General features: G+C 41.1%; 1 protein-coding gene across 2 annotated transcripts in view; it reads right to left on the bottom strand.

The window, feature by feature from the left end:
* Positions 1 to 27,987, bottom strand: part of PTPRH (protein tyrosine phosphatase receptor type H) — a 132,800-nt gene that overhangs the window by 9,127 nt on the left and 95,686 nt on the right. Inside the window, exons 5-18 of one of the 2 annotated variants that reach the window (XM_066607753.1) lie at positions 25,391 to 25,654; positions 22,675 to 22,938; positions 19,553 to 19,816; positions 18,424 to 18,693; positions 16,279 to 16,545; positions 13,112 to 13,426; positions 10,402 to 10,668; positions 10,184 to 10,268; positions 6,881 to 6,928; positions 5,947 to 6,034; positions 4,105 to 4,195; positions 1,271 to 1,347; positions 1,010 to 1,144; positions 199 to 321 (exon numbers count right to left, since the gene is read on the bottom strand). In XM_066607753.1, the coding sequence (XP_066463850.1) occupies positions 199 to 321; positions 1,010 to 1,144; positions 1,271 to 1,347; positions 4,105 to 4,195; positions 5,947 to 6,034; positions 6,881 to 6,928; positions 10,184 to 10,268; positions 10,402 to 10,668; positions 13,112 to 13,426; positions 16,279 to 16,545; positions 18,424 to 18,693; positions 19,553 to 19,816; positions 22,675 to 22,938; positions 25,391 to 25,654 (2,558 nt within the window). The remainder of the gene's footprint in view (positions 1 to 198; positions 322 to 1,009; positions 1,145 to 1,270; positions 1,348 to 4,104; positions 4,196 to 5,946; positions 6,035 to 6,880; positions 6,929 to 10,183; positions 10,269 to 10,401; positions 10,669 to 13,111; positions 13,427 to 16,278; positions 16,546 to 18,423; positions 18,694 to 19,552; positions 19,817 to 22,674; positions 22,939 to 25,390; positions 25,655 to 27,987) is intronic. The other variant, XM_066607754.1, reaches the window with a different exon arrangement.

Below are 27,987 nucleotides of genomic sequence, written 5' to 3'. Positions count from 1 at the left end.
TCAATGACCAACTTTTGCCTTGTTTTTTACATTTGCCCTCCTCCAGACCAGCACTGTAGTGATAATAGGTTGAACTTCATGGACTTGTGTGTGATCTTTAACCTTTACAATGGTGTCTAAAGGTGAACAAATAGAACAATGCCATTCTAGAAATGTAACCTTCGAGTGAATGTATTAGACAATAAACATGTCACATACATGCTTGACAGAGAAGTCTCGTATTGTCCATTCAGACAAGATGGTTTCTGATGTAACAGTAACTGTTATATCTCCATAAGTACATGGGGTATAATCCAGTGGCCAGTAATGTTCACATTTTACCTAGAAAAGAAGAAATGAAAGAGAAACAATTATATATTTTTTTACAAACCAAACTAATACATACTGTGTGTGATTGCATTGCTATTGCATGTTGCGTTAGTGGACTACGGCAAAAGGGTACGGCAGCTTCATTAGTCGTGTATCATAGCCGACAATTCAAAGCGAATGGGAACAGTCATTTTACGCAAATAGCATAGCAGCATGCACCGCATGTACACTTCTTACGTACCGATCTCTGTGTCTGTTCTGCTATGTACAAGGAAGCAACATAAATTACAGCCATTAGGGCTAGTTCAGATTTGCAGAGTCCACTCACTACAATTGGGATCTGCAAACTGTGGCTTTCCATCTCTTGCATAACTATAATTCCCAGCATGCCCAGCCGTAAGTCGTAGACTTTGTACAGTACAGTATGTTAAGTTAATGTTGCATTTTACTGTCCTTTGATGCGAAAAGGACAAGTATTTCAGGGGCCAATCTATTGACGGTGCAGAAGTTGCCTCAAGGTAAAGTCATTTGATGGCCATTTCAGCACAAAGTAGAACAGCAGTATTATCAATGATATATATATATATATATATATATATATATATATATGTATATATATATCGATTGGATGGTCCTAGATAACAAAGGAATAAGGGGCAGTGATATTTGAATATTTCTTGTTTAGAGAACAATAACCTACCCGTCCATTCTCCATACAGTTGGTCAACATCAGGACTGTGTTGACTTGATGCTCCCATACCATTCTCCAGAAATCAGTAGTAGTATTTGGTAAAGGACCTTGGCTGGCTATAAATTCTTTGTTAGAATTATAACCCTACAGATAAAAAAAAAAATATTTGCTAAACAATATCCACAAGTGAATGTATTATCTTATCGGATTTCATGTATAGTTAGAAGGAAGCAACGGAAACAGCAGAACATATCATAAGCTGGTACTCACTGGCATATAGTTGGCATTCATGTAATCAGAAGTGGATATCCCATTCATAACAGAGAGTTTAACTCTTGAATGATCATCTTGAAATAAGACACAAATGACACAATTATAAATGAAGATTGAAGTACACAATGCTTCTACCTGAATCTATCATGTACATACAGTAGTGCTTGGCCCCTCCTGTTACATAAAGATACTTATTCATCTAGATGTTTGCTATACTTTCACTTAAAGGGTTATTCCCATCTCGACCTCCATGACATATTCACAGGATATGCCATAAAATTTGGATCGATGCAGGTCCGACCTCTAGGACACATACCTATCTTGGGTTGTGGCCCCTACTACTGTATCCGGTAGTTGGGGGTGGTCATAAAATATGGAAACAGCCAAGCATGCTGCTCTGTTTCCATAACTGCCTGTAGAATGTAATGGAAGTTACATAAATAGCATAGTTCGCTGTGCTATGCCGTTTCCATAACTTCCATTCTGAAAATAGAGTAGATTAGCTGCGCTTGGCTGTTTCTGCTCCTCCTGGCCATCTCATAATCAGCAGTATTCCCACCACAGCCATGTTTGGCTGAGATGGGAATACCCCATTAAAATGTGTACCTTAAAGGGGTTGTCCCGCGCCGAAACGGGTTTTTTTTTTTCCCCGCGCTCCGGTGACTTCTTACTTACCTAATGAAGATGGCCGCGGGGATCTTCTCACTCGGTGGACCGCAGGGCTTCTGTGCGGTCCATTGCCAATTCCAGCCTCCTGATTGGCTGGAATCGGCACGTGACGGGGCGGAGCTACACGGAGCTACATGGAGCCCCATTCAGAAAAGAAGAAGACCCGGACTGCGCAAGCGCGGCTAATTTGGCCATTAGACGGCGAAAATTAGTCGGCTCCATGGAAACGAGGACGCTAGCAACGGAGCAGGTAAGTGAAAAACTTCTTATAACTTCTGTATGGCTCATAATTAATGCACAATGTACATTACAAAGTGCATTAATATGGCCATACAGAAGTGTATAGACCCACTTGCTGCTGCGGGACAACCCCTTTAAGCCCCTGATTTCTAGAACCCCATTTGGGAAGAGAGAACAAGATGGTTTTTGTTTTTACATCTTAATGGGCATAATGCAGGACCTTGGACAAGAAAATCTAATTAAATCCCCTACAACCAGCCAAAACATAAAACATTCTGCAGCGATAGTCCCGAAGTCAGTTCTTGAGAACCAAATGTAAAATGTATATAAATAAATGGCTTAGAACATGTCTGTAGTTGAAAGCAGCCTACCGGTCTTGGACAAACAAGGATAGCCGCAGGGCCTCTCTGACTACCTGATGCATGCTGTACATCAATATGCATCATTAGTCTAAGGGCTTAAACACAAAACTGTGATTTCGTATCTTTTTGCCGGCGTGCAAACCACACCCGCAAAACGTGACAAGACTATACCATTGAGTTCAATGGTTTCATTTTCACTAAAGTGATTCTCGCGCAATATTACTACACGTGAGAAAGGATAGGTCTTGCCCTTCCTCCTTTTTTTCTGCTCATGCAATAGCACACAGGTGTGCACTCTTAAAAAAAATACCTTTGACAGGTTCATGCGTTAACCCCTTCCCGCCCCATGATGTCATCGGAGCGGGGTACTTCCCGCAAAATGATGTACCCTTACATCATAGGGATAGCGCGAGATCATAGCAGATCTCGCGCTATCCCGCAGCAGGAGCTGGCTCTCAGTGATAGCCGGTGTCCCGCTGCGATGGCGGGGGGCATCAGAGTTGCGCCCACCCGCCGTTAACCGGCTCTCGTGATAACATCGTGAGATAAAAAAAAAAAAACAGCTCATTTCGCAAAAAAATAAGCCCTCACAGAGCGTTTTCCATGGAAAAATAAAAAAGTTACAGGACTTTGAATGCAGTGAGTTTAGAAAAAAATAATAATTTCCAAAAAAAGGGCTTTTATTGTGGAAAAACCTAAAAAAAAAATTACAATTTTGGTATCGTTGTAACCGTACCATGCCGCAGAAAAAAATGTAGTGTGTCATTTATGCTGCATATTTAACGCTCTAAAAATAACTCCCTGTTATCATAAAAAAAGTAATAAAAGTTTTACAATGTAGTCTATGCACCCAAAAATAGTACCAATAAAAACTACAGTTCACCACGCAAAAAACAAGCCCTTATGCGGCCGCGTCGACGGAAAAATAAAAAAGTTATGGCTGTTGAAAAATGGGGATAAAAAAATACCAAAAATCATTTGGTCCTCAACGCCAAAATAGGCCATGTCATTAAGGGGTTAATACAGCAGGGAGCATATTAGCACATCTGCCTGTCTGAAGAAGCCCTAAGACACTACATGTTGCTCTGATTGGCCAATGCTGCCCATGTGAGCAGCACTGGCCAGTAAGAGCAACATATAGTATTATGTGCATCAGGTAGTCAGAGAAGCGCTGTGGCTATCCTTGCTTGTCCAAGACTGGAGGGTCACTTTAAATACCATTTATATGTTGAAGACCAACCTGTACATTAATTTCAAGGTACAAGGGAAATGTTCTTAATAACAAACTAAACAGAAGCACAAGAGGGCAAAATTGGACATGAAAGATCACAAGCAATGTCAGAAAATGTTATTTTACTGAAAGAGTAGTAGATGCTTTGAACCAATTTCCAGCAGATGTTTTTGGAAATTTGGAATGTAAGCATGTCGGGATAAGAAAATATCTACCTGAAGGGAGAAATAATACAAGGGCAGACTAAATAGATCATGTGCTCTTTTTCTGTTGTCAATCCTTCTATGTTTCTTAGTTCTATACTAAGTAGTCACTTTACATCTACTTACATGGTAGCACATTGGTAAAACGGTTCTTTGGTCTGTTTTCTGGGAACTCAGCTATTCTTTTTGACTGTGAGGTTCCAACCAAGCTCAGTTCCTAGTGGTATAGAAATAAGAAGTCAGACTATAAAACATTAAATGACGTGCTCTTCAATAATAGTGGCTACAGAACAGTGGTGAACGAAGACATCAGAAGACCCAGGTTGCCCAGCTGCCAATTAGCACTTCATGGAGATCTTCTCAAGCATTCAAGCAAACCATAAGAATCATTAACACAGTTCTTTATATGAAATCTAGTAGACAGTGTTACATGCTGTAATTTACTCTTTAGGGTAGGCTGGCTTTCTGATCTACAGTACCATTTGTGTAACCACATAGGCTATATGTACTGTATGATATGACCACTCTTGATACAGACTGCTACTCATTCATAGTTCTTTCAGAAGAACAGAAACAATAAGCAGGTTAAAATATGTCATTACTGTGAAAGAAAAGATAATTCCCTAAAGATGAAATATCTGATCTCCTTAGGATACATCTTGATGTCAATACCTGCAGGGGAATGTGGTGAAGGGTTGTGCAAGGGATTTTCTATCACATTACTATATGTCTTTGTGATGATACCCATAGAAAGTTGCATGCAGATATGCAATATCATATGGAAACAAATTAATGTGGGAGGAAGGAACAAAAATGAGTCACCTCTTAGGGCTCAGCATGCACAGTACTATGTATTGCAGTAGGGCATGTTTAATACAAAACGCATTCAGTGACACATAAGTTATCAAATCTGATAATGGCATTTACATTGATGAAATTTGTTTGATTTATCGTCAATTTCAGGTCCAAAATACTGTACTAATTAATTTCTATTTATATCTTTAGGGCTCACTCAGCTGAGTGGGGTTTTTTTTGCGCAACTATGTGCGCAAAAAAAATGCACTCCACGCATGTTAAAAATGTGCGTGACTGAAGCTCCGTGCCCACTGCTTAAATCCTGCCAGGGATTAAAAAATCCCCACCTCCTGAAACAGCTGTGTCTGATTTATTGAATTCAATGAATGGCTGAGCGCTGTCTCTGATTGGCTGAGCGCTGTGACCAATCACAGGCAGTGCTCAGCTGTCATTCAATGAATAGCTGAGCACTGTCTGTGATTGGCTGAGCGCTCATCCAATCAGACACAGTCCTTTCAGGAGATGGGGATTTTTAAATCAGAAGAGTTCAGAAGAGTGCCGGGGATGCCAGCGAGAAGACGCGCCAGAGCTGCACAGTGGCGGAGAGGTGATGTATATATTTTTTTAATTGTTTACAGCAGCTAGGGATGATTTTCAGGGAAGGGCTTATATTTCAAGCCCTTCCCTGAAAATCACAGCGGCGGTTGCCTGAATCCCACTGCTTCCAATGGGGCCGGCGGCAGTAGAGCCGGCCCCATTGAAAGCAATGAGATGGCATCGTGGAACTTTGCAACATCTGTCACAGTTGTGACAGCCTTGGCAGGGGATTCCTTTATCCCCACGGGGAGTCCCCTTGTCACTGAACACTTAGAGAGGGTTTCATTTAGGGAATGCAGAGCTTTAAATCTCCCATACAGGGGCATATTTACTAAGTGCAATGTTTTATATGCCACTCTTATAGCAAAGCCTGCTGGAATAAGATGTGAAAAAATTACTAAGAGACGCACAACTCTTTATAGATGTCACACAGCTCTGGCCGGATGTGCAAGCATTAAAAAGGGGGAAATAAAACACTGCGTCATGAAAACTGTGTCCTTATGGGGTTTAAAGATAACTCCTAATTATGCTATCAAACAAGGCAGGAGAGAGATTACAAATGTAAATGAACCGTACCTGATACTCTTCTGCGAATCCAAAGTCGCTGTCCGCATGATTGTTTTCATAGTGCTGTTTGAACTTGTCTTTTGGAATAGGGGGAAATCTAGACACAACCCAAAACAAAATGAGGAGGTGATCAGGATGCTTGATAGTTCTGCAGATCCCATTGTGTTTTCTATTTAATCAGCAGCGCAGTAAAGGAGCTATGCTATAAAGATTACACTTAAATATAGTCATACAATCATCATTCATCTTTTTAGATATTAATCAAGGGGCTTCTTTTCTACATCCTTAGAGGAGTGCATGAAAAATCGTCTTCATTACTCCTTAAAGGGGTATTCCCATTTCCACATTTATCCCTAATCCATAGGAGAGGCGATGATTTGCTAATCTGTGGGGTTCTGACCTCTTCCAGGATTTTTATTCTTAGTACTTAGTTCTGGCAATAGAGACCCCATGTGCATGCCTTCACTCAATTCCCTTCAATGGCAGTGACGGAGATAGCCAAGTTCAAGGGCTCAGCTATTTCCGGCACTTCTAATGAAGTTAATGGAGCGGAGGTGTGCACACATGTCTCTACTTCCTGAACGTTAGGATGCAATGGGGATGAAATCTTGGGATTGGTACGGGTTCTATGGTTAGGGGATAATTTGCTAAGATAGGAATATCCCTTTAACTTGCATAAAAAAGGTAAATGGTAGAAAGTGGGGTAGTTTGGACAGTTCTTAATTTCATTAGAGAAAGTTTGACAGAGGAAAATTGACATGGTGCTCCCTCTTGCCTTAGGAACTGCAACAGCAGCAAGAAATTTCATGGAAAGAGGCCTGGAGAATAGAAACACCAAACTGTCCTCCTTCTAAACTCAAAGAAGAAGCCCCCTCATCCCAGCGTATGCCCCTATGTTTAAAGACACACAAAAGAGCAATGCAAATTGTCAGCCTCTGGTTACCTTCTTGGTTTGAATGTAGTAGGTATGTTTTCACTGCCATTCTTTAACCTAAGAAAAGACAGAAAGTGTTAGAATTTCATCTCTATAGATTTTTTTAAATTAAAGCATATAATTTTTAACCTAAAAAATGAATAGCAAATATGTAAGGCTCTACAAAAAAATAACACCTCCAATGTAATCACAGCTCCACTGAAACTTTACTTTTTTTTTAGTTAGTAAACATTGCTTATTCACCAAATATTCTCATACAAGCAAAAGCACTTCACAAATAGACTCATCCAAAGCCACTGAACTCATGACCCCCTCTAAATACATATACAGCTGGTTTTATAGCAGGATTGAAAGGGGCTCTTTAAAAAGATTGTACAGCCCATAGACAAGAATGGCACTGCTTCTGTTAGAAAGCAAGCATGTTTTGTACTCTCATACCTATGTAACATTATTTATTGCCTATGCATGGCACTGCGTACAGACAGACCTTATTTACAATGGGAATGGGAATGCTCAGCTTTTAATTTCATTATACATTTGTAGGAGGAATGACCGAGGAACAAAACAATGCAAAGTTCAAATAAAAGCTGTTTAAAAATGCTATTTCATGGGAAATGCAAGTATTTATTAAACCAAGCATATCAGATAAGCTATGTTCTAAGAAAATATGCCCTAGTATTACCAGTTTAGGGCTCAGTCAGATGAGCGGATATTCACGCGTTTTTCCACGCGGAAAAGAAAACGCGCTGCGTTTACGGAAAAAAATTGCACCTACAAAAGATAGAACATATGGGTGGCAATGGACACGGTCATGCGTATTTTTTTCCGCACGCAGTGCTTTTTCCTTTTTTCGCGCGGAAAAACACACAAATATCCGCTTCTCCTACTGATAAAGAATGTCGGGAGAGTTGTTCCTATATAAAATAGGTTCAAAAGCTGAGAAAAACTGCTTCACAGCCATGACTCAAGCAAGATCGCTTACAAAAGATTTCCAGTACTTTACAATAATGTCCTATACCTTATTTTTGTATCAAATCACCCATCACTTGACTTGTATTGGATGTATCAAAAGATTTGATTTTAGAATAAGCAAATCAGAAAAATTCAGTTTTTTTTCAGCTTAGTTTTACACTACCTCCGAACTATGAAACATTACCACAACCCCAGGATGGGGCCAGCTCCACTTTCCCAAACTAGCCAAACTGCATTACAAAAATAATATGCAGATGCAGCAAGGGTGCAAGACGCCAGCCTAGTGGACTGCCAGATATAGTTCTCATGATGCAAATGGCCCAGAAGGAATGTCACCGTGGCCATAGTAAATGTGAACTTGATTTTACTTATCCTCCAAAGAGGCACAGGTGCATAATAGTTACAGCTATGGTGAGGTACACAAGCATATTGGTTCTCACTGAAAAACACAACTTGAGCAAGGCTTTGACATGTACGGCCTTGATGGTGGTACTTCCCCCTTTTAGTCCTGTAGCAACTAGTGACAATTACTAGTTCTTTAATAAGTCATTCAGTGCATAAATACTGTATATCCATAGGCTTCCTTGTACATACAGTATTCAACCAATTACCCCAGTTTATCTCCCCACACTCACTCCCAGGGAGACTTCTCTCCACTTGCAGAGCCTTTCACAGCTCAGGGAGTCCCACTCACACCTACTGGTCTACAGCACCCTCAACAGGGCACTCTCTCTCCGATGGAAATTAACTGTGCCCAACAGACCCAACTGACCATAATGAAGTCTGTGGGCTTCTATCATGCTGATCAGTATTTTCCCATTCAAAATAGCACAGCATGGATTTTGTGCCATCTCCGCGCTGGCGGCTCCCAACAAAGCCTCCGACACAGATCTGAGCCTAACACATTAACAGCAACAGTCGAAAATGACAATCATGCCTCTGGGCAATTATCTCCCACTATCAAAATCTCCCATGAAAATAATGACTTCAAAGGAATGTATCACCTATATTTTTTTTCAGAAATTAAAGCTTGATAGTGACACATATTTCGTTTTTGAGGACTCGGTCAGACAAGCGCATGAATAGGCGTGCTTAAAAAGCGGCTCTATTAGATCCAATGCATTCCAATGAAAGTGTTCACATGTACCTGCAAAAGATAGTCACATGTACGTTTTTTAGAGGCTCTAAAAAATTGCCACCTGCAAAAGATAGGACATCCGAGTGCAAATTTTTCTACACGCAACGCGCAATTTATTTTTTTAGCACTGTTATCTATGCGCTAAAATATTGTTCATCTGACAGAGCCCTTAAACTGTTTTTCTTTTCTGATTGTAGATTTTTTCTAATGCCACGATTTTCGAGCGCTGTCTGCTCTATTGTGCCGTGTTTTCTCGCTTTTTAAAGCACCTCATCATCCATCACATGGGGAGCGTTAACAGCTGTCGAAAACAGGAACTTGCGTTCGAAAACGGCGGTAAAATCATGGCAAACGTTTTGCCAATGCTGTGTATGAGAGAAGCCTTAGAGTTATGCTTTACAGCAGTCCTATTGGCCATACACACAATGGATAAGATCTGACCCGTTGACTTCTATTGGAGGCTGTTTAATACATGCTCTGTGACCTAAGCAGAGGACATTGTGCAGGGAGGGTAGTAGATGAGCGATGACCATCATGGATTGTGAATGGTGGGTTTTGTGTTATCTGCGTATAGATGGGACCTTTCAGTGTAATACTGCCTGTGATGATAATGAAATGACTGCTGCAAAGTTTTTTTTACAGAACAGGATGTATCAGACTCTTCTTAGCCTGGGTTCACACGGGGCATATTCCCGCCGGAAATCCCGCGGTTTGGCCGCAGCCGAAACCGCGAGATGTCCGCCGGGAGAACCGCCGCAGAAAAACCCGCGGCGGTTTTGAAGCGGCCTGGCCGCTCGCTCTTCCACTGCGGCCGGCACTCCCATAGAGGCGGAAATAAACAATAAATAGACATGCTGCATATTCTGAAACCGCGGCTGCGCGCGGTTTCAGCCGGACTTAGCGCAGCGGATTGGCCGTCCCGTGTGGACGAGATTTCAGAGAAATCTCGTCCACATGGCTGGCTAATGCCGAGATTAGCAGCCGCGGGCGGACTTGCCGTGGCGAATTTCCGCGGCAAATCCGCCCTGTGTGAACCCAGCCTTAGGCTCAGTGGTCGGTGTGAAAACTGCAGCATTTTTCTGACATACTGTAAGATTGTCATAAATAAAAAAAATCAACAAAAGTGTTTAAAAATAAGTGTTAAATAAAATCTTAATTTATATAAAAGGTCATTTAAGCTAAGATGTAAAACAGTATCTCACCTTCTCCTCCTCAGAACAAAAAAAGCTATAAGTGCCATAAGGAGAAGGAATAGTAAGACGCCAAATATTGATCCAACAATGACTCCTGCCGACAAAGAAAGACTTGTTCAGTAATAGGCCATCCATAACAATAGTAATAATAGTAATATATATATATATATAGTGCCAACATCATACAGCCTTCATGACAATGATGTCTGTGGCAGCTCATGACTTACCTGTGCTGTCAGTTTCACAGTTTATTGGGTCTGTGAAAATATACTTGTCAGTAGCTATGGTCTTCACTGTAATGCTGTAACGGACTGTAGGTTGAAGTTGGGATATTATGACGCTCTTTTCGCAGTCTGAACTTCCAACTTTGTTGTCATTAATATTATCCACCAACACCTCAAATTTAGAATAATTCCCAGCAGGGCACTGAAAATCAAGTTTTATCTGGTATGCATCCACTTTAGAACATCTAAGGTTCTGGACAGGGTCAGGGACTGAAAAAAGGGAAAAGTGCAGTTAGTAAAGGACTGAGGTCTTCGTACCTCTTCTATATTCCTCATACCATATAAGCAGATTATATATTTCACATGAAAACATGATAGCATTATGGAGTAAAGAACAGAGGTTATAGGTGGGGAGAGTATAGTCATTTATGGGAAGATAACTCTGAAATTGCACGTGACCTCTCATATTTTGATGAAGGCTACATATCTATTTCATATAACAAACAATGTACAGATGTAGCAGAGCTAATATTGTCAGCATGAAAGAAGAAGAAACACTGGGACTATTTGAAGTACATACAAGGACATAGCTGGGTGGGGAATGGTGAGTGCATGGGCTTTGGGTGCTCGGTGCCTGGAGGCAAGACCATATTTGCAGCTCATGCTGCCGTAGACACTAAGCCTGAGTACCCCCCAATTAAAGGTTGGGACTAGATAACACCACCATACCCTGACTGCTGATGCTGCCATATTGTGATTAAATAATACCGCCAAACGGGGGGATTAGTTGGGCAGGACACAGAATAGTGTTGAAATGTTTATTCTTCTTTCTATACATACGCAAGAAAGTGAAACATTCGTTGTGATAGAAGAAGAAGCTAGTAATGTTATATTAGTTTGTGGAAAATGTCCTTCCGTTATTGTAAACAGTTCAATAATATTCTATATCTGAATTTTGAATGTAATTTTCACACGAAAATTTAATAAAAGCCTTTTGAACATAAATAATACCGCCATTCTAGAAATGGTTAAAATCACTATACAGTGACTAAATAATACAGCGCTTTTTGTTCCATTGAAAAAATGGAAGCATAATGGAACAGAAATAAATGGAGGCTTTTCCATTCTTTTGAAAACCCTCTGAAATCAATGGGGGGGAAATGGAAATATTTATTTTTGTTGTATTTCCATTTCTCTGCTTCAAAAACAGAACAGAAAGATGGAAAACCCTAAATCTATGTGAACAGAGGCTAACAGTGGTCCCTATAAGCCCCTGACCCCTTGCCAAGTAACAGTGGTCCCTTTATGCTCCCACCCCCTTCTTCAAGTAATAGTGGTCCCTCTGAGCCCGTGACACTCTGCCCACTCAACTGGAGAAAACAGCACTGTAAATGGAACCACCTGAATGGAAACGAACAGAGTCCTTCACTTGGACTGTGAAACGGACACCACTTCATTTTGTCTGTTTTATTAGGAGTATAGAATCTATAGTATGCAGTCAACTGCACTATTCTGTACTTCAAATAAAACAAAAATGAATGGGACCCTTGAAAAAAAAACCCCCACCAAAGTGGTGTCGATTTCACAGCAGAAGAGAATGGCTTCAGTCATTTCTGTTTGAGCGTTCCATCACAGTGCTGTTTTCTGCAGCTGTCAGTGAGAGATCGCTCCCTGACAGTGGTCCCTCTATGCCCCTGACCATCCTTCCCCAAGTAATGCTGGGCCCTTTGTGGCATCTTTTAATGTAATTTTTATATTTTTGACAACAGTTTTTGTTTATTTGTTTTATTCCACTTCCCATAAAACTTCCTAGAAAAAAAAACACTGGTGGCATGGGAGTAGGGGAGGGATGGACTCATGGCCGAGCCGACACTCTCTGTACATTAGATTTCTAATCCGTTCTTCTGTAAACATCACAGTGCTGCTGTAGGGATGCCGCAAAGACAGCGTGTGCCCAGGATTCTCCACCCCTAACCTCTTCTCCTTGTTTTCTCTGCTCCTCAGAGTAACATCGGGTGGAGAAGATGTGAGGAGGAACGTGGGTCCACACGCTGTGTTCCGTGCGTCCCTGCAGCAGTACTGTGAAATTTACAGAAGAACCTATTGGAACTATAAGAGCTCCTTCACACAGGCATATTTTTCATTAGTATTTGAGACAAAACCAGGAGTGGGACATACAGAGAGAAAGTATAATGGAAAGATTTGAATTTACCCGTATTTTGGACCCACTGCTGGTTTTGGTTCACCAAATACAGATTAAAAATACGCCCGTGTGAAAAAGCCCTAAGGTACAGAGGGTGTGTGTTGGCCGCGAGTGCAGCTGTGCTTTTGCTTGGAAGTCCAGTGAAGGGGAGCGAGGGTGAGTGGGAGGATTTAGACAGAAAAAAAAATTCTTTGAATTAGTTGAACTAGAGCCAGCCTCTGAAAAGAGCTGCCCATAGCACTGGACCTCAAGTGCCTAGGGGTAAATATGGTCTACCTGGAGGTTACACCAAAAGGCCCCTCTGACAGGTATAGGTGTTAAGATAAAAGGTTGAAACAACAAGCTCAATCTTTGCCCCAGCTGAAAGTAGGCCTAACTGCACTTCTGAACAGAATATGCTACAACGCAGAAACGTACAAACTGTTGGAGACTTTTGGGCAAGTCTGCTAAGTCTAGGTCTGTCATGGCAGCTAGGAATACAGCATATTGATCACTGGTGTCCTACTGTACCTGTCTCAGCCTGAATGGAGGATGGTGTGCTGTATGAAATAATATAATCCCCTGTAGCCATACGGTTAGCAGTTCCAGGAATTGTATGCCGTGCATAACTTTCAACAGTGAAGCTATAAATGCTTCCGGGATCCAACTTATTCACAACAAATGTAGTTTCGGTTGTTTCACTTTGAAATTTTTTAGTTCCATTTGAATAGACGGTGACCCGATATCCTGTCACAAAACTATCAGGATTAATAGATGCAGCCCATGCTAATGTGATGCTTGTGTTGCTTATTGTACCATTTTCTAAGCGCTCTGTAGAAAGCGGCACTGAAACAGAAAGGAGATTGCATATAAAATGATGAGATAAAAAAACACACATAAAAAGATATAGTTAATAAATGGTGGACCCTTGACGGGGGTTGCCAGCTAGCGTATTTTGGCCAACATATCAGCTTATACCTCATATGTATTTGCAAAAGCACCCTGACTCCGATATGTTGGGGAAGCTTGTGGTGTCAGTGCTTTGTTGGGGTACACTTCCAATTCCGCAGGGCAGCCCACCTGATCTAATGAAATGGGCATTACTAATAGGTTGTAAGTCTGCATAGTGCACTACATGTATCTGTGCAACTGACACCTAAACGAGCCTTATTTATGTGCAAGTATAAGTATATGCCCATATTTTTGAGCACGTAAAATATACATGTGCAAAACACAGAAAATAGAATCCATTGATTTCAATGGATTTTCTTCTCATAAGTGGGTTTTGCGTGCACAGAAAAAAGGACCTGCTCTATCTTTTGTGTTTTGCACAGCAAAGGCCCCCATAGATTTCTATGGGAGATACACAAATATGCAAGGGGATGCGTAAAAAACACTGCGCAAAACTGCATAAAAAGAACACATCTGGACCTTATTAAGCTAAAGAGCCTTTTAATACATGGAAGGCATATGTTCCACGCTTGTGAACTGGCCCTACGTGCGCAAAAAGTACAGTAATATGTCCAGACATGCGCACAAATCAACCTCATCAATCTTGTTCATGAGCAAAGATGCTGAGCAGTTACCTCTCCACATGTAGGAGAAGCGTGTGAGTCGCTGTTCATCAGTATTTTGCACATGTGCCCCTTCCCCATATAGCATTTTGCCTCACATCATGTTGCTGGGACTTGGTGTTTGTATCAGTTAGGGCTCCTTCACACTGGTGATCGCGGCAAAATCACATTTTTGTTCATGCGATTTTTTTGAGCATCAGCGATGCTTTTTCCGTGAAAAATCGTGAATCGCATCGCTGCCGCTTGCGATTTTCTTGCACGAAAGACAATAGGAGTTTCTAATGTTAAAAATGCATCGCATGAACATTGCAAGTTCATGTCCTGCGATAAACCGAAGGCTCCCTAGGGAAACAAGGGCGATGACCAAAAGCGAAACGCAGGATGATAGGGCATGCTGCAATCTTCAAATCTCACAACATTGCAGGACAGAAAATATCGCAAATGGGAATGATACCATTGAAAATCATTGGTTTCACAATTCTGCGTTTTCTCAGATTTCTAAGATGTGTGTGTTTTAACTTTCCTCGACGCTTTTGAAAAGCGGTGTGAAAAGGATGTGGGACTTTATAGGGAGGCAGTATGTCTTCCATGGCCAATCTTATTTACTACAATTTACACCAGAAACTGGTTTAAATTATAGTCGAAATCTACGCCAGCTCTGAGATACACCAAATGTATTAAGAGGTTTGCGCCTCTTAACACATGTGGCACACTTCACTCCAGTGTATAAACTGTTGGTCAAAGTAAACCTGCCCCAAAGTGACTACTTTTTTTCAGAAACAGCACCCCTCTTGGTTGTATCTGGTATTGCAACTCAGCTACATTCAATTCAATGAGGCTAAACTACCAAACCAGACACCCAATGGACAATAGTGGCACTCTTTTTGGACTTTTTTTTTCTAAACTCCCTTTTAACTGGAGACATCATTTACAGCAGCTTGTGTACTGCCATAAAAGATATCAGACTTAAAGGGAATACATCTTGACAACTTTTTTTAGGCAGCCACAATATAGCCACATTATAGAGTCCGTATTATAGACACAAAATCTGGATCTCCCACCTTTCTATTGAACCAAACTTTGATGAACATTAGACTTCCGTCACACACACATTTTTGTGGCATTTTTGAGCTTGCAAAAAGTGGCCAGATTTTTAGGCATTTTTTTACAAGTGTCTTTTGGTTGGTGCTTTTTTTTATCACACATTTTTAATACGCTTTTTATTTCTAATTGATAAGCCAATGGGAAAGCACCTGAAAAGTAAAAAAAAAAAATGACAAACCCAAAGTACACTACAGTTGGAAAAAAATGTCATAGACTAAAATTACACCAAAGGTGAGAAGAAACACCACAAAAAAAGCAACATTGTACTTTTATACTGGGTACAGAATAGAAGATTACCGGATGAAGATGTGAGAGGTAATGAAATATTTCATTAGAAAGTCTTATTGACATTTGCGTTAAAAAAAAGCGCAGCGATATCGCGATCGCTAGTGTGAAGGCATATCTTATTAGGCCTTTAAATATATAAAAATGGCAGACTTGGGGTCCTTTATTAGGTCCCCAGCTGCCATAAAATCACATCAGTACCCTGCTATCACTTTGCAGTGGCCCCAATGGAGTAAACAGTCATCCTTTCTAATCCTTCAGATGCTGTGGTTGCTATTGACCGTGACATCTAAGGGGTTGGACGGTCCAGAATTGGAGTTTTTTCCTATCCTGGCTGCTACTGCAAGGTCTGTTGTATGTTACAGCTGACACCTGCAGCTCATGCTGTGGGCTAAGTTCCCGACCCATGATATTATTGTGCCGTAAATATATGGCATTTTGCGTTAGTCTTCCCACCCATGTAAATGTACATCATGTTGCAGGAAGGGATTATTAGACATTCTTCAAGTGTCTATAAGGAAGTCCTGGTCATCAAAGAAGTTTCTAGGATTAGAAACAGTGGCACCCTAGCCCATGGACTGTGTACTACTATTGTAGTGAATGGGGTTGAGCTGCAATACCAGACACAACCCACAGAAAAGTGTGGCACTGTTTCTAGAAGAAAAAAAAAAGTAAACACTGTTTTCAAAAACTATACAATTCCTTTAAGGAGATAAACAATCAAAAAAATCTTACTGGTCACTGTGTATGTTTCATTATTATGAACACTTGAAGTATTTTTGATAACGGATTTCACAGTTATCGTGTAAAGGTGTCCTGGAAGAAGTTTACTTATGTTATAATGTTTTTCAGTAGTAGTATTGGTCTGTGATATCTTCTTATCGTCCCATGTCACCATGTAGACATAGGACTTTTCATTAACATCTGTTGGGGCTGTCCATGTGACGTCTATTTCAGAGACACTAACTGCATTTCCTCGAAGATCTCTTGGTGCATTGGGAACTGAAAAAAATGAGCAAACTATTTTTAATTTCAAATTTATTTCAAAATGTACCTTTCAGTAAAACACTTTATACACAGTAGATAATAAAGGGCTCTACCCTCGTTTGAAGATCTTCACATATGTCCAAAATTGATAAATGAGATATGCAATATGTATATTTAACAGATTTAGCGCCTAAGAAAGCTGCTCTCTGGTCGTTCTTGTCAGGCTGACTGGCACTAAAGCCGACAGGATATTGGAGTATGTTGCAGGCACGGACTGTGGCTGCGGTATCAGCGGCTGATTTCCGAACAGCACAAGGACTGCTATTCTACAGTCAACTGCTGATGTTGCAGCTATGGTGAACTAGGCCGCATTCTGGCGATTAAGCGGCACAGAGATGGCAACGGAACGTCTGTAGATTGACAGGTAAGCGCTGTGCCTCAACTTGCATAACCTAATAAAGACATTATATATATATATATATATATATATATATATACACTACTGAAAATATGAGCAATGACATACAAGGCAGTCCACAGCCTTTCCCCTTTGTACATCTCTGACCTAACTCCGCACACATAATCTTCAATCCTACAAGACCTCCTCTTTTGCTCTGCTCTTGTCCGCTCACTACACCAAACAATACTTTTCAGGCTTTTTTTGAAGGTTTTTAAGACAGGGGAAAGTCTGATTTATTCGGAAAAGACTACAACCTGAAATAATCCCTACAGCCACCACACTACCAATGAGCAGGTTCCAACCATGCCTCTTGTTTTCCTCTTCCCTTGTAGATTGTAAGCCCTTGCTGGCAGGGTATTCTCTCTGTCTATATCGGTTTGTCACTCGTTTTATTGATATTTATTGTACTTGTTTTTTATATTCTTTAATGTACTTGAACCCCTATTATCATATATAGAATGTCCTGGAATTAACAGCATTTAAGATAAATAATAATAATATTGCTACATTTCCCCTGCGGTGCCTGTATATCTGCAAATACAAAAGACACAAAATTTGATCATGCGTTATGTCATTCACATCAGCATTAGGAGATTCCGTTTTCCTGCCCCGTTCCTCCCCATTTGACTATATTGAAGGGTCCATTTGATTTCCGGCAAGCAAGCCATCTTTTTGCCGGAGTTTACAGGACAGAATGGCGTGGCTTCCTGTTTTCTAGCAGAAATTAGCAGCAAAGGTTCCTAAAGGAACCTCTGATGCTGATGTGAGCGAATCCTTAACACCGCTCCATTACTTCAGCATATAATACAATGCTTCAATCACAGAGTCTCCAAAATACATCAATTATGGACAAGTATACATTGTCAAAACAGGTTTAGATGACACACTATCAATATTGTTATTGGTGACTGAGAGGACTGTGATGGTGTAGTCTACTCCTGGCAACAGTTTTTGTACAATTACAGAGTTGTTTTTTAGATCTGAAATATTCATGAAATTGTTGCCTTGGCCATGCACAGTATAAGTATATGTAGCATGATTAATGTCCTTGGAGAGATTCCAGTGGAGAGTCACCCCTGAGACAAAAGGACAAGATCCAGTGTCCCTTTTCCAACAACACTTAAGAAGACCCATTTGTGCTCTGGCATCAGCCTATGCACCTGCCGAAGTAGCCCCAGGGCTCTACAGAAGGTGGAGCATGAGGTTGCAGGAGGGTGAGAACAAGATTGTCCCACTCATTTTCTCCTAGATCATTGGAAAGGACAATCTGGTTTCTTACTCTTCTGCAACACCATACCCCATCTTCTGTAGAAGAACATCATACCCTAAAAAAATGTATAGTTTGTTATTGAGATTTGGTGTTTCCAAAACATAAAGTGTCCAAAACACATCCTTTACAGGTATACAACATTGCTACTTAATTGTGAACCTACTTGTTGTTGTATAAACAACTTCAGATGATTGACTATAAATTCCATTCTCAGTAACTGCAAAGACTGTGAAGTTGTAGTCCACTCCCGGCGACAGATTTGGTATGACTTCAGAGTTGCTCCTTATATTTTCAATCTTGAAGAAGGTTGTGTTATAAACATCCACAGTATAAGTATATCTATCAGTATTGCTGTCCTTGGAGGAATCCCACTGGAGAGTCGCTGTAGTCTCTGATACACTCGATACATTCACTCCTTGGACTATGTTTGGTCCTTGAAATATAAAATATATATTTTTTAAACAGATTGTATCATATCTCTACTTATTTAATATTGAACACTACATTTAATACACAAGAGCAACATATGAACTTCCACACGGACAACCAAACCGACTGTGGAAACACACTATACTCTTACTGGTTCTAATGTCTGGTTGCCCCTCAAGCCCTACTTTACAGAATTGTCTGCTTTTGATGCAGATTTGCAAGCCTGAAATAGCAGTAAGGGAATGGTATAGTAGATACCACAGAATAAGCCTAAGATCATGGGTGCACTACAAAACGGAACGGGTCCCAATATTTCCCAACCGTTTGATCCAAAGTGCCTGCAAGGATAAATGACCAGTGCTGCCCCTCATTGTAGCTAAAGGCGGCTGATCTGTGTCTCAGCCCCTGCCTAAGCTTTCCTCCCTAATTCTACAGAAGAGGCAGTTGAGTATTGAAGGGGTGAGAAAGCAGATCAGCGGGTGAGATACCCATAAGACACCCTTGTCCATACACATATAACTATTAACCTGTAATAGTACGTCACAATGAGGGAGTTAATACTACACAGTACTGTACTATCATAGTGCATGAGTGTTTAACCTTACATCTGTCTCTATGTTAATGGGGTCTAAAAACGATTGACACCCGATCTTTCAATGTTTTATGTGCCATGAAATTCTACAAATGGATCTATTTAAGGGTAAGAAAATAATTGAATGCATAGCTCTATAATTGCACCATAACCAAACCTGAGTCTTCACTAGAACAGTCTAATAGATAATGAAATTTACTGCCATTTTAGCACAATTGCAGTTTTGACCTTAAAATTACAGTAATGCTAAATTACATAGACATGGACTTACGTGTTGTCGCATTAACAACATTAGAGGAATTGCTGTATATTCCATTTTCAGTGACTGCAAAGACCATGAAGTCATAATTTGTTCCCGCAGTTAGGTTCTCTATCACCATAATGTTTTCCTTTATATGTGTCATTCTGTTAGATTCTCCATCAGCCACAGTATAGGTGTATGAGTTGCTATTGGGGTCAGAGGACAACATCCACTCGAGGGTCACAGAATCGTTTGATACAGAAGATACTTCCAGGTCCTTGACAGGAGAGGGCACTTGGGAGACACAAATACCACAAATTATTATAAATAGTCTCATCTTTCCCATTGCAATTCGATTTTGTTAACGGGAAGAAATACTAGGAGGGCGGTAGGATTTAACCCCTTAGTGACGAAGCCAGTTTGCGTCTTAATGACCAACTAATTTTTTAGTTTTTTTTCCATCATATCATTCCAGGAGACATAACTTTTTAGTTTCTCCATTGACATAGCCATATAAGGGCTTGTTTTTTGCAGGACAAGTTGTATTTTTAAATGGCATCACTTTTGGACTGTATAATGTTTTTTTGTTTTTTTTTGTGGGATTAGGAAAAAAAGAAATTCTATCATTTGTTTTTTGGATTTCATTTTTACAGCGTTCATGTGATAACCTCATTGTCTGGGTCAGCACGATTCCAGCCATAGCAAGTTTATACAATTATTTTCTATGTCCTACTATTTTTGTACACAAAAAACTTTTTTTTTTTACATTTGCTTTTGTTTTCCCACCGTAGCATTTTCATTTTTCCTTCAACGGAGCTCTTTAAGGACTTGTTTTTCGAAGGATGAACTCTAGTCTTTCTTTATCAAATTTTTGGGTACATATAGTATTTGGATTGCTTTTATTGCATTTTGTTCTAGAGGCAAGATTAACAAAATCTGCAATAATTTTTTTTTATTTTTAACAGCATTCACGGTACAGTATAAATATTATGTTCAATCAATGCTGCAGGCCAGAACAATTATGTTAATACCATGTTAGGGCTTATTTACACGAGCGTATATCACCGGCGTTTTCATGGCCGGCCAATATATGCTACCATCTGAGCAGCCCCCCCCCCCCCTCACCGGCTCTCTGCATCTCTCCTCCCCCTCTAGCCGTTTTCAATGAGAGTGGGCGGGATGGGGGCGGACCTAAGCTCCCGCCCCTTGTCCACAGCCAGCAATAGGAGTGGGCGGGGCAGAGCAGAGCCTACATAGCAGGTCCTATTTTTTTGCGCTTACAAGAACCGTGCACGCAAAAAAAAAGAAAGAAGTATAAACCCATTGAAATCAATGGGTTCTATTCTCTGCGTTTTGCGCATGTAATTCTTCCACGTGCAAAAACTCACTAAAATACACTCGCCTGAAGAAGCCCTTAGACCAACAGAGTTTGGTGTGAATTTGTTCATGGCAGATTTTTCTGCCACATGTGAAAGCAACCTAAGCCTACAGAAAACTACAACTCTCAGCAAGTTGTGAAAGTCAGCAGATGTCAAGGCATGCTGGGAGTTGTAGTATTCCAACAAATTGAAGGGAGGACCACAAAATTTTGTCTGGGTAAGCCTGAGGGGGGTGATGTAAGAGCATGCTCATATGCCAGTTTTCAGCGATGGATTGCCACATAAGGCTATATTCACACTGGCGATCTTGACATGCGAGTTAAGTCTGATTCCGAGATAGATAGAACTCACACGGGAAAAGAACCCCTTGATTTAAGCGGCCTAATTCACATGATTGATTTTTCTCTTTGACCAATTCCCTGCATGTCCTATTTTTTTTGTAATTCTTCAAGAATTGCTTATTATTTTCTATCAGAGCATTATTTTCTAAGGGATGCATTTTTAATGCAGAGTACTATGGGAACCACATAAAAAAAGAACCAGGCAGGGCAGAGCAGTGAAAAATATATGATAAATACCAAGAAAAGTCTAAAAAATTGAATGAAAAATTATCCTTTTTCAAAGTAATCCATAGCAAAAATCTGAGGGGAAGACAGATTTCTGCTGTGGATTTGCATTTAGAACTGTGACAGATCTGCATATGGATTTTCATGATTTAATGCGGCTAATCCATGTGTGGGTAACAAGACACAAATTCTGCATTAATAAGCGATTTCACATTCTATTGCATTACATTTTTGAGAAAGAGAAGAACACACATCTGCCTACCTGCCATAGAAGTAGATGAACAGAGCCACAGCCACCTCTCTGCTCATTCTATCACCCTAACCCAACCTAAGGCCTGGCTCACCCAGCGTAATTTAATTGTGTATTGTGGCTCATAATACGCGGTGAATGAAATCAATGAAAGTACATTGATTTTCACGGACCCATTCACACTTACGTATATTCACTGCGCATAATATGCACGTAAAAAGTATGTTCTATTTTACCACTTATTAGGCGAGATGGTGCCATATTGTTCTCTATGGGTGCATGCTAAGTGCTGTACATATGCAAATACATTGTGAATGTGTGGCGTTTATATGGAATGTCGCTAACAGCGGCTGCAACTGGGCATAAGCACATATACGCTCGCTATAGCATGACCTATATGCATTATGCCCTATTTTGTGCTGCCAGGACCGCTCACATCGGCGCAGTCCTGGCAGTGCCATGTTTCAGTAGGTGGGTCAGCTGACTCAGTAGGCCCAGGTGTTATTGTTTAATGCTGCGAAATCACGCAGTTTAGTGCGCAATTTCAAACAGGATGGGGTCTTCAGTGCCCAACTGTGCTCAAAGATAGAGCCTGTCACGCTTTCCCCCCATGCTCGGAATGCGCTGATAAAAAAGCACAGATGAAGGAACCCATTGAAACCGGTGGGCAGATTTAGCAGTCACAAATACACCCGCGTGCGGTCGCCCTAAGTCACAGAGCGGGAAATGTAAAAAAAAAAATGAAACAAGAAAGACTCCACATGACAGCGTGCGTGAAATGTGCAGTCAAAAATCGCTACCATATGCAGCGATACACCAGCCCACACAGCGGAAAAACGTGTGAGCCAAACCTAAGTCTTAACTAGAACAGTGATACAGATGATGGAATCATCACAACTGCAGTGTTGATCTTAAAGGGCAGAGAAGCAGTGTTAAAATACGTAAAGATTGACTTACGTGTTGTAGCATTAACATGATCCGATGGTTCGCTATATACTCCATTCGGGGTGACTGCAAAGACGGTGAAGTTGTAGTCAGTTCCTGCAGTTAGGTTCGTCACCTCTGTGATGTTTTCCTTTATATTTGCTATATAGTGAGATCGTCCATAAGCCACAGTATAGGTATATAATTGACTATTGGGATCAGAGGACAGCATCCACACGAGGATCACAGAATTGTCGGATACAGAAGTTACACTCAGGCCCGTGACAAGAGAGGGCACTTGGGAGACACAAATAACAAACATTATGAATAGCATTCATAATAGAATTCACATTGTAATTCAATTTTGAAACCTACTTATAGAAGAACAATTCTAACATGAGGACCACTGTAGGCTTTAAAAGGAACTGCCCAGGGCACCGGCATCATGAATTCGTGACAGATATGCCCTTTTGGAACATGTATATTTTATTCTGAAATTTATTCTGCATTTCAGAAGTTTGACTCAGCTCTGAAGTCACAGAGGCGGGCCGTGCCAGGTTCTCCCTGCCCACGGCATCAAGAGTGACAACTCCTCTCCCTGCCCTTCTATTGGAGAGCACATGCATGGTGGTCTGAAAAAAATTATATTTTCCAACCACGTGTGATCTTCACCGGGGGACACTGCAGGAATGGGGGAGTGGATAATATGAAAATTTCATCCCCTGGCTCTATCACTTCCAGCAGAAGATGTCCAACCAGCGGCCCTGGATGGCTATGAATGCAGCCCAACACAGGGGGGAGGCCGAATCTGGAGGAGATGAGGCCGCAGGCAGTACCTGGCAATGGCAGGCTGTGAGTTTCTGCTCATACAGACTCACATAGCATGGGGCGGCACTTGCTGCTCTGTGACGGTTTGACTTACTCACCCCATGTCCAGCATGCTGCAGTGATTCTCCTTCCTGACCTAGTGTCAAAGTTGGGACGAAAGACGGTGGTCTGACCATGGCCAGCTGACACTGTGTGACCCTGCCCTGGTGTCAGTAATGCATGTGAGCCTGGCCAGGTTTCTATGTCCAGCCTTGCATGCAGAAACCTGGAGCCCATATGGCCTGGTAGAGGCAGTTATTTGGAGAATAATGGGGTTGTTTGGGGCACAGTGGAAGGCGATATGGGTTGTTTGTAGGACCATGCAGGATGTGTGGGGGGACGACAGAGTTTTGTGGAGGACGACGGAAGTTGTATGGAGGACGACAGGGGTTATTTGAAGGGCTGCGGATTAGGATTATTATGTGATGTCTTTTTTACTTATCTGTGGTGGTGGATATCACAAAAATTATGCGGAAACCTTTTTTTTTGCTTACCAACTTGCAGCCCAAGAGAATTCTTCTTTTTCCGATGTGGCCCAGAGACACCAAACATTTGGACACCCCTAACTTTGTTTATAAATACAAGAATGAAAGAAACTGGCATTGGACAGTGCTTTGGAGAATGCACAGTGATGTATGATCGTAGGGCTAGAGAAAGGGGGACCCTGTTGATACCCCTGATACAGGTTACCAGCCAAAGAATGTTTACCTGCATACCTACACTTTATATTTGTCTGTACATGAACACTCAAACAAACAACTGTGGATACGTTTATCTCTGCCTTGGCTTTATGCACACATTTGACTACTACCCTGTTTCCCTGAAAATAAGACATACCCTGAAAATAAGACATAGCATGATTTTCCAGAATTTTTGAGGATGCAAAATGATTTTTTAGGCTTTTTGAGGATGCTTGAAATATAAGCCCTACTCCAAAATTAAGCCCTGCTAACACTTAGATAAAAATGTCAATTTAAATAGTGTCCAGGCAGCTATACATGTAAAAAAGTTAAACCTTTTTGAACAAAAATTAATATAAGACACTGTCTTATTTTCAGGGAAACACGGTAATAGAAGGAACTTCCTAGCAATATACATCACTGTTCATTCCTCGAAGCACTGCTCAACACATGTTTTTCTCTTATTCTTGTATTTATTTCATACCGTGTCTACAGACGATTAACAGTCACTGGGACCAGCGCTCTCCACTTATGGTTGTCTGAGACGTGGACAGGCAGGGAAAGCTTATACAACCTATAAAGACCACACAAGCCTTCTGCTGCCCAGAGTGACTTGCCAGTCCTCTGCCCACCCCGGGTGAGTCCATTTTCTAGAACACACTTATTATAACGTATCACATCTTTACACGTGTCCTGCCAGGGGGGCTATTTCCCTGATTATTCCCAACATTACGCTAGCTTAGTTTATGGTGCTGTTCCAAGGTAACCAGTTTCCTTTCAAATCTATGCCTGATATGAGCAAACGGAGATTTGCACTCTAATTCATGCCAGTTTCTGGTAGAAATTCTAACAAATCTGTAGGCCTGCAGTGGCCTTCCTGCTTCCCACAAAACACCACCTACTTTTTTCCTCACTTCTAAAAAGTGTCAATGGAAATGTAAAAAGGCAAAAGAAAAATGCTAAAACTGTGAGAATTTGCAACTTTTTAACACCAAGACTTTGCAGCAAATTCAATAATAAATGACCCCTTATGTCTTCGCAGGGCAGCAAAAAAAAATTGGAACTTTTTAGATAAAATAAGAGGGTAGGCCTTCACTTACAGCTGAATTGTTCAAGCACCGGATGTGGCACAGGATGCTACAATATGAAAGCTTGGCACAGTCATACAGAGGATTAAATGCAGAATGTATAAATTAACTTACGTGTTGTATTTGTCGTCCGTTCAAATTTGCTGCTTTGAACTCCATTTTGGGTCTCGGTGTAAATAGTAAAAGTGTAGTTCGTTCCTGGCGACAGCTGTGTTACAAGCATAAAGCTGCTGGTACTCGAAACTGTGATGTTGCCTGGTTCTCTATGGATGTTGTACTTGTAGGTTTCTGCATTAACATCAGAAGGGATGGTCCAACTAAGATTCATTTCCTTCGTCCATACACCAATGACCCTGAAATCAGAAACACTGGAGGGCACTGAGGGGGTACAGAATGGGATATATCAGATTAGCAGTTATTCCAAATGCATGAGGTAAATACTGTAATCAGTATGATTATTGCCTAGGGTACAATGTTACTACAATTTTCTTCGTGTCCCGGAAGGTAATGGTGCCCCGTTTGTATCTCATAAAGGTAACAATTTTCTGCCAATAACTAAAGATAGTGGAGGGGAAAGACAGAGAAAGATCTCTCTCACTCCCCCCCCCCCCTTGCTGCTCCTCGCTCCAATCCGCCGCCCCCCCCCCCCCCGCATGTGCTCGGACGAGTATGCAGTTACTCGAGAAGACCGATGCTCGCTCAAGTATCAGCCTTCACCGAGCATGCTCGCTCATCTCTAGTTACTAACTAAAAAAAAATTTTTGAGCTGCTGGATGCGGCGTAAAATAACAAAATATAGTTTACTCATCTCTCTTTGCCCCCCCAGGATGCAGCTGAGGGGAAAGCAAATCTAATACATACATTTTTTTCTCCACTAAATTCAGAAATGAAATGTCAGGTGACAGGGTCAGAACAATAAAGTAAATGTCCATTACATTTCACTAGTCAGGGGGGTGCGGCCTGTCTGTGTGTTGAGAAACTGCATATAGTGTGAGCTCCATGCTTTCCCTAGGCCCTGACTGCTCTACTTGCTTGCTGTAGCTCCATAATGGATAAAAGCAATAGGAAAACCTTCTTCACTGACTCAGGCGCTCCTGCCTCTGGCTGCTAGTAGCTCCCATGGCACTCATTCCAATATGGCTGCTGCCTCTCCCACTTCCTCCCTAGCACCTACTAGTGATACAGGCACTGAGAACCAGTGTCCCTCTTCTCCTGACCCCGCACCTGATTTTCCTGTTTCCTCCAAGTGACATTTGACACTTTGTCCTGCATACGATGGTCCACTGCTGCTCACAGCCGTACATGGGACTTCTCTCATGTATGAAGAACTGAAAGACCTGTGCTTCCAGGTTGGGCTATGCCTACTAAACGTGACATGGAGGGCTATATCCAGTGCCTGGACGCTGTGTATAAACTACAGATACAGAATCTGTGTACTGTTATGGGGCAAATTTCACGACTTGAGACTAGCTCCCTCACCTTGTCTTTGCATTAAACTGAACAGCATGTAATTCTAGATGGTCAAACTGCTCAAGTACTTTGTTAAGAAATCACTCAGGACTTGGAAAACCACAACCGTTGTAATAACATGCAGATTTGTGTCCTCCCCGAAGCCATGGCCCTGGCAGACCTCCTTTCCACCCTCAAAGAGATATTTAATACTCTTCTGGGCCAGACCTATGACCCAGACTTGCGTATTGATAGAGCACATAGAGCCCCGCGTCCAAAGAGCAGCCATTGTAAGAGGCTTCATGATGTTATGCCGGGTGCTCAGATGTTCCAAAGATACATTGTGTTTCCTGTTGTTTTTCTTTTTTGTTACATACTACTGACCGACTGCATTAGTTCAGAACCACATTTTGTTGCCTTTTTCTCTACAGATGGACATATACCTTCTCTTTTCTTCTAGTATGCTATTTTTTGCTTGAGCTGGTTTATTTTATGGCCTTTACCAGCCTTGTGGTGACCTATGAATGATCCATACCATGTACCTATTTGTGTATAGTCGGTACTGATTGCCTTTTATTTTGTTTAGATTCTGCGTAATTTCTCCTAGGGTCAACAGTCTTATGTTAGGTACTTAGATGATAACTTTGTATTGCTTTATTAGTTCTCTCATCTTCAGTGTTTTATTCCTGACTCAGATATAGGAGATGGAACAATACCTCCACAGTGCCACTTTTAAGTCAATATTAGACACTTTATACAAGCCTTGTAACAATGACTTATTTGCATATTACCCAGAGAAGCAGGAATGGTCTTTTAAGTCTCCTCACTCACATTCTTTCTGGGTGCTCTCCCTAAAGAGAAAATATAGCGTTTCTGATTTCTGACCCATTCACATTGTCTGCGCATTAGTGGCTTCTTATTACTTTTCTCCCTGTACTACGCTGTTCCCATCTATTTGACTGGGCTTATGTCATATGTGGAAAACCTCAATGGCTTACTTTGCATATGTTTTACGTACGTCCAAGAGTTTGCTCTGGTAGCATTTAGGGCACCATGTCTTATTGACAGAGCTATTTCTCATTATGTTTCCTACTGTATTTTCTCCCTGGTCTAGATTCAGGCAGTCTACCTTTGTTGTAGTCTCTTTAGTTTTCTTCACTTTTCCTTCTTTTTGCCTTCTTTCTCAAATCCCCCTACCCTTGTTGTTTTGTTTTTCTTTTCTTTTTGTTGTCCTTGTTACCCCTTCCCTATCTCTTATAAGG

The sequence above is a fragment of the Eleutherodactylus coqui genome, chromosome 6 (genome assembly GCF_035609145.1).
Source record: "Eleutherodactylus coqui strain aEleCoq1 chromosome 6, aEleCoq1.hap1, whole genome shotgun sequence".
Taxonomy (NCBI): Eukaryota; Metazoa; Chordata; class Amphibia; order Anura; family Eleutherodactylidae; genus Eleutherodactylus; species Eleutherodactylus coqui.
This window is presented reverse-complemented; position numbering and strand designations above follow the sequence as displayed.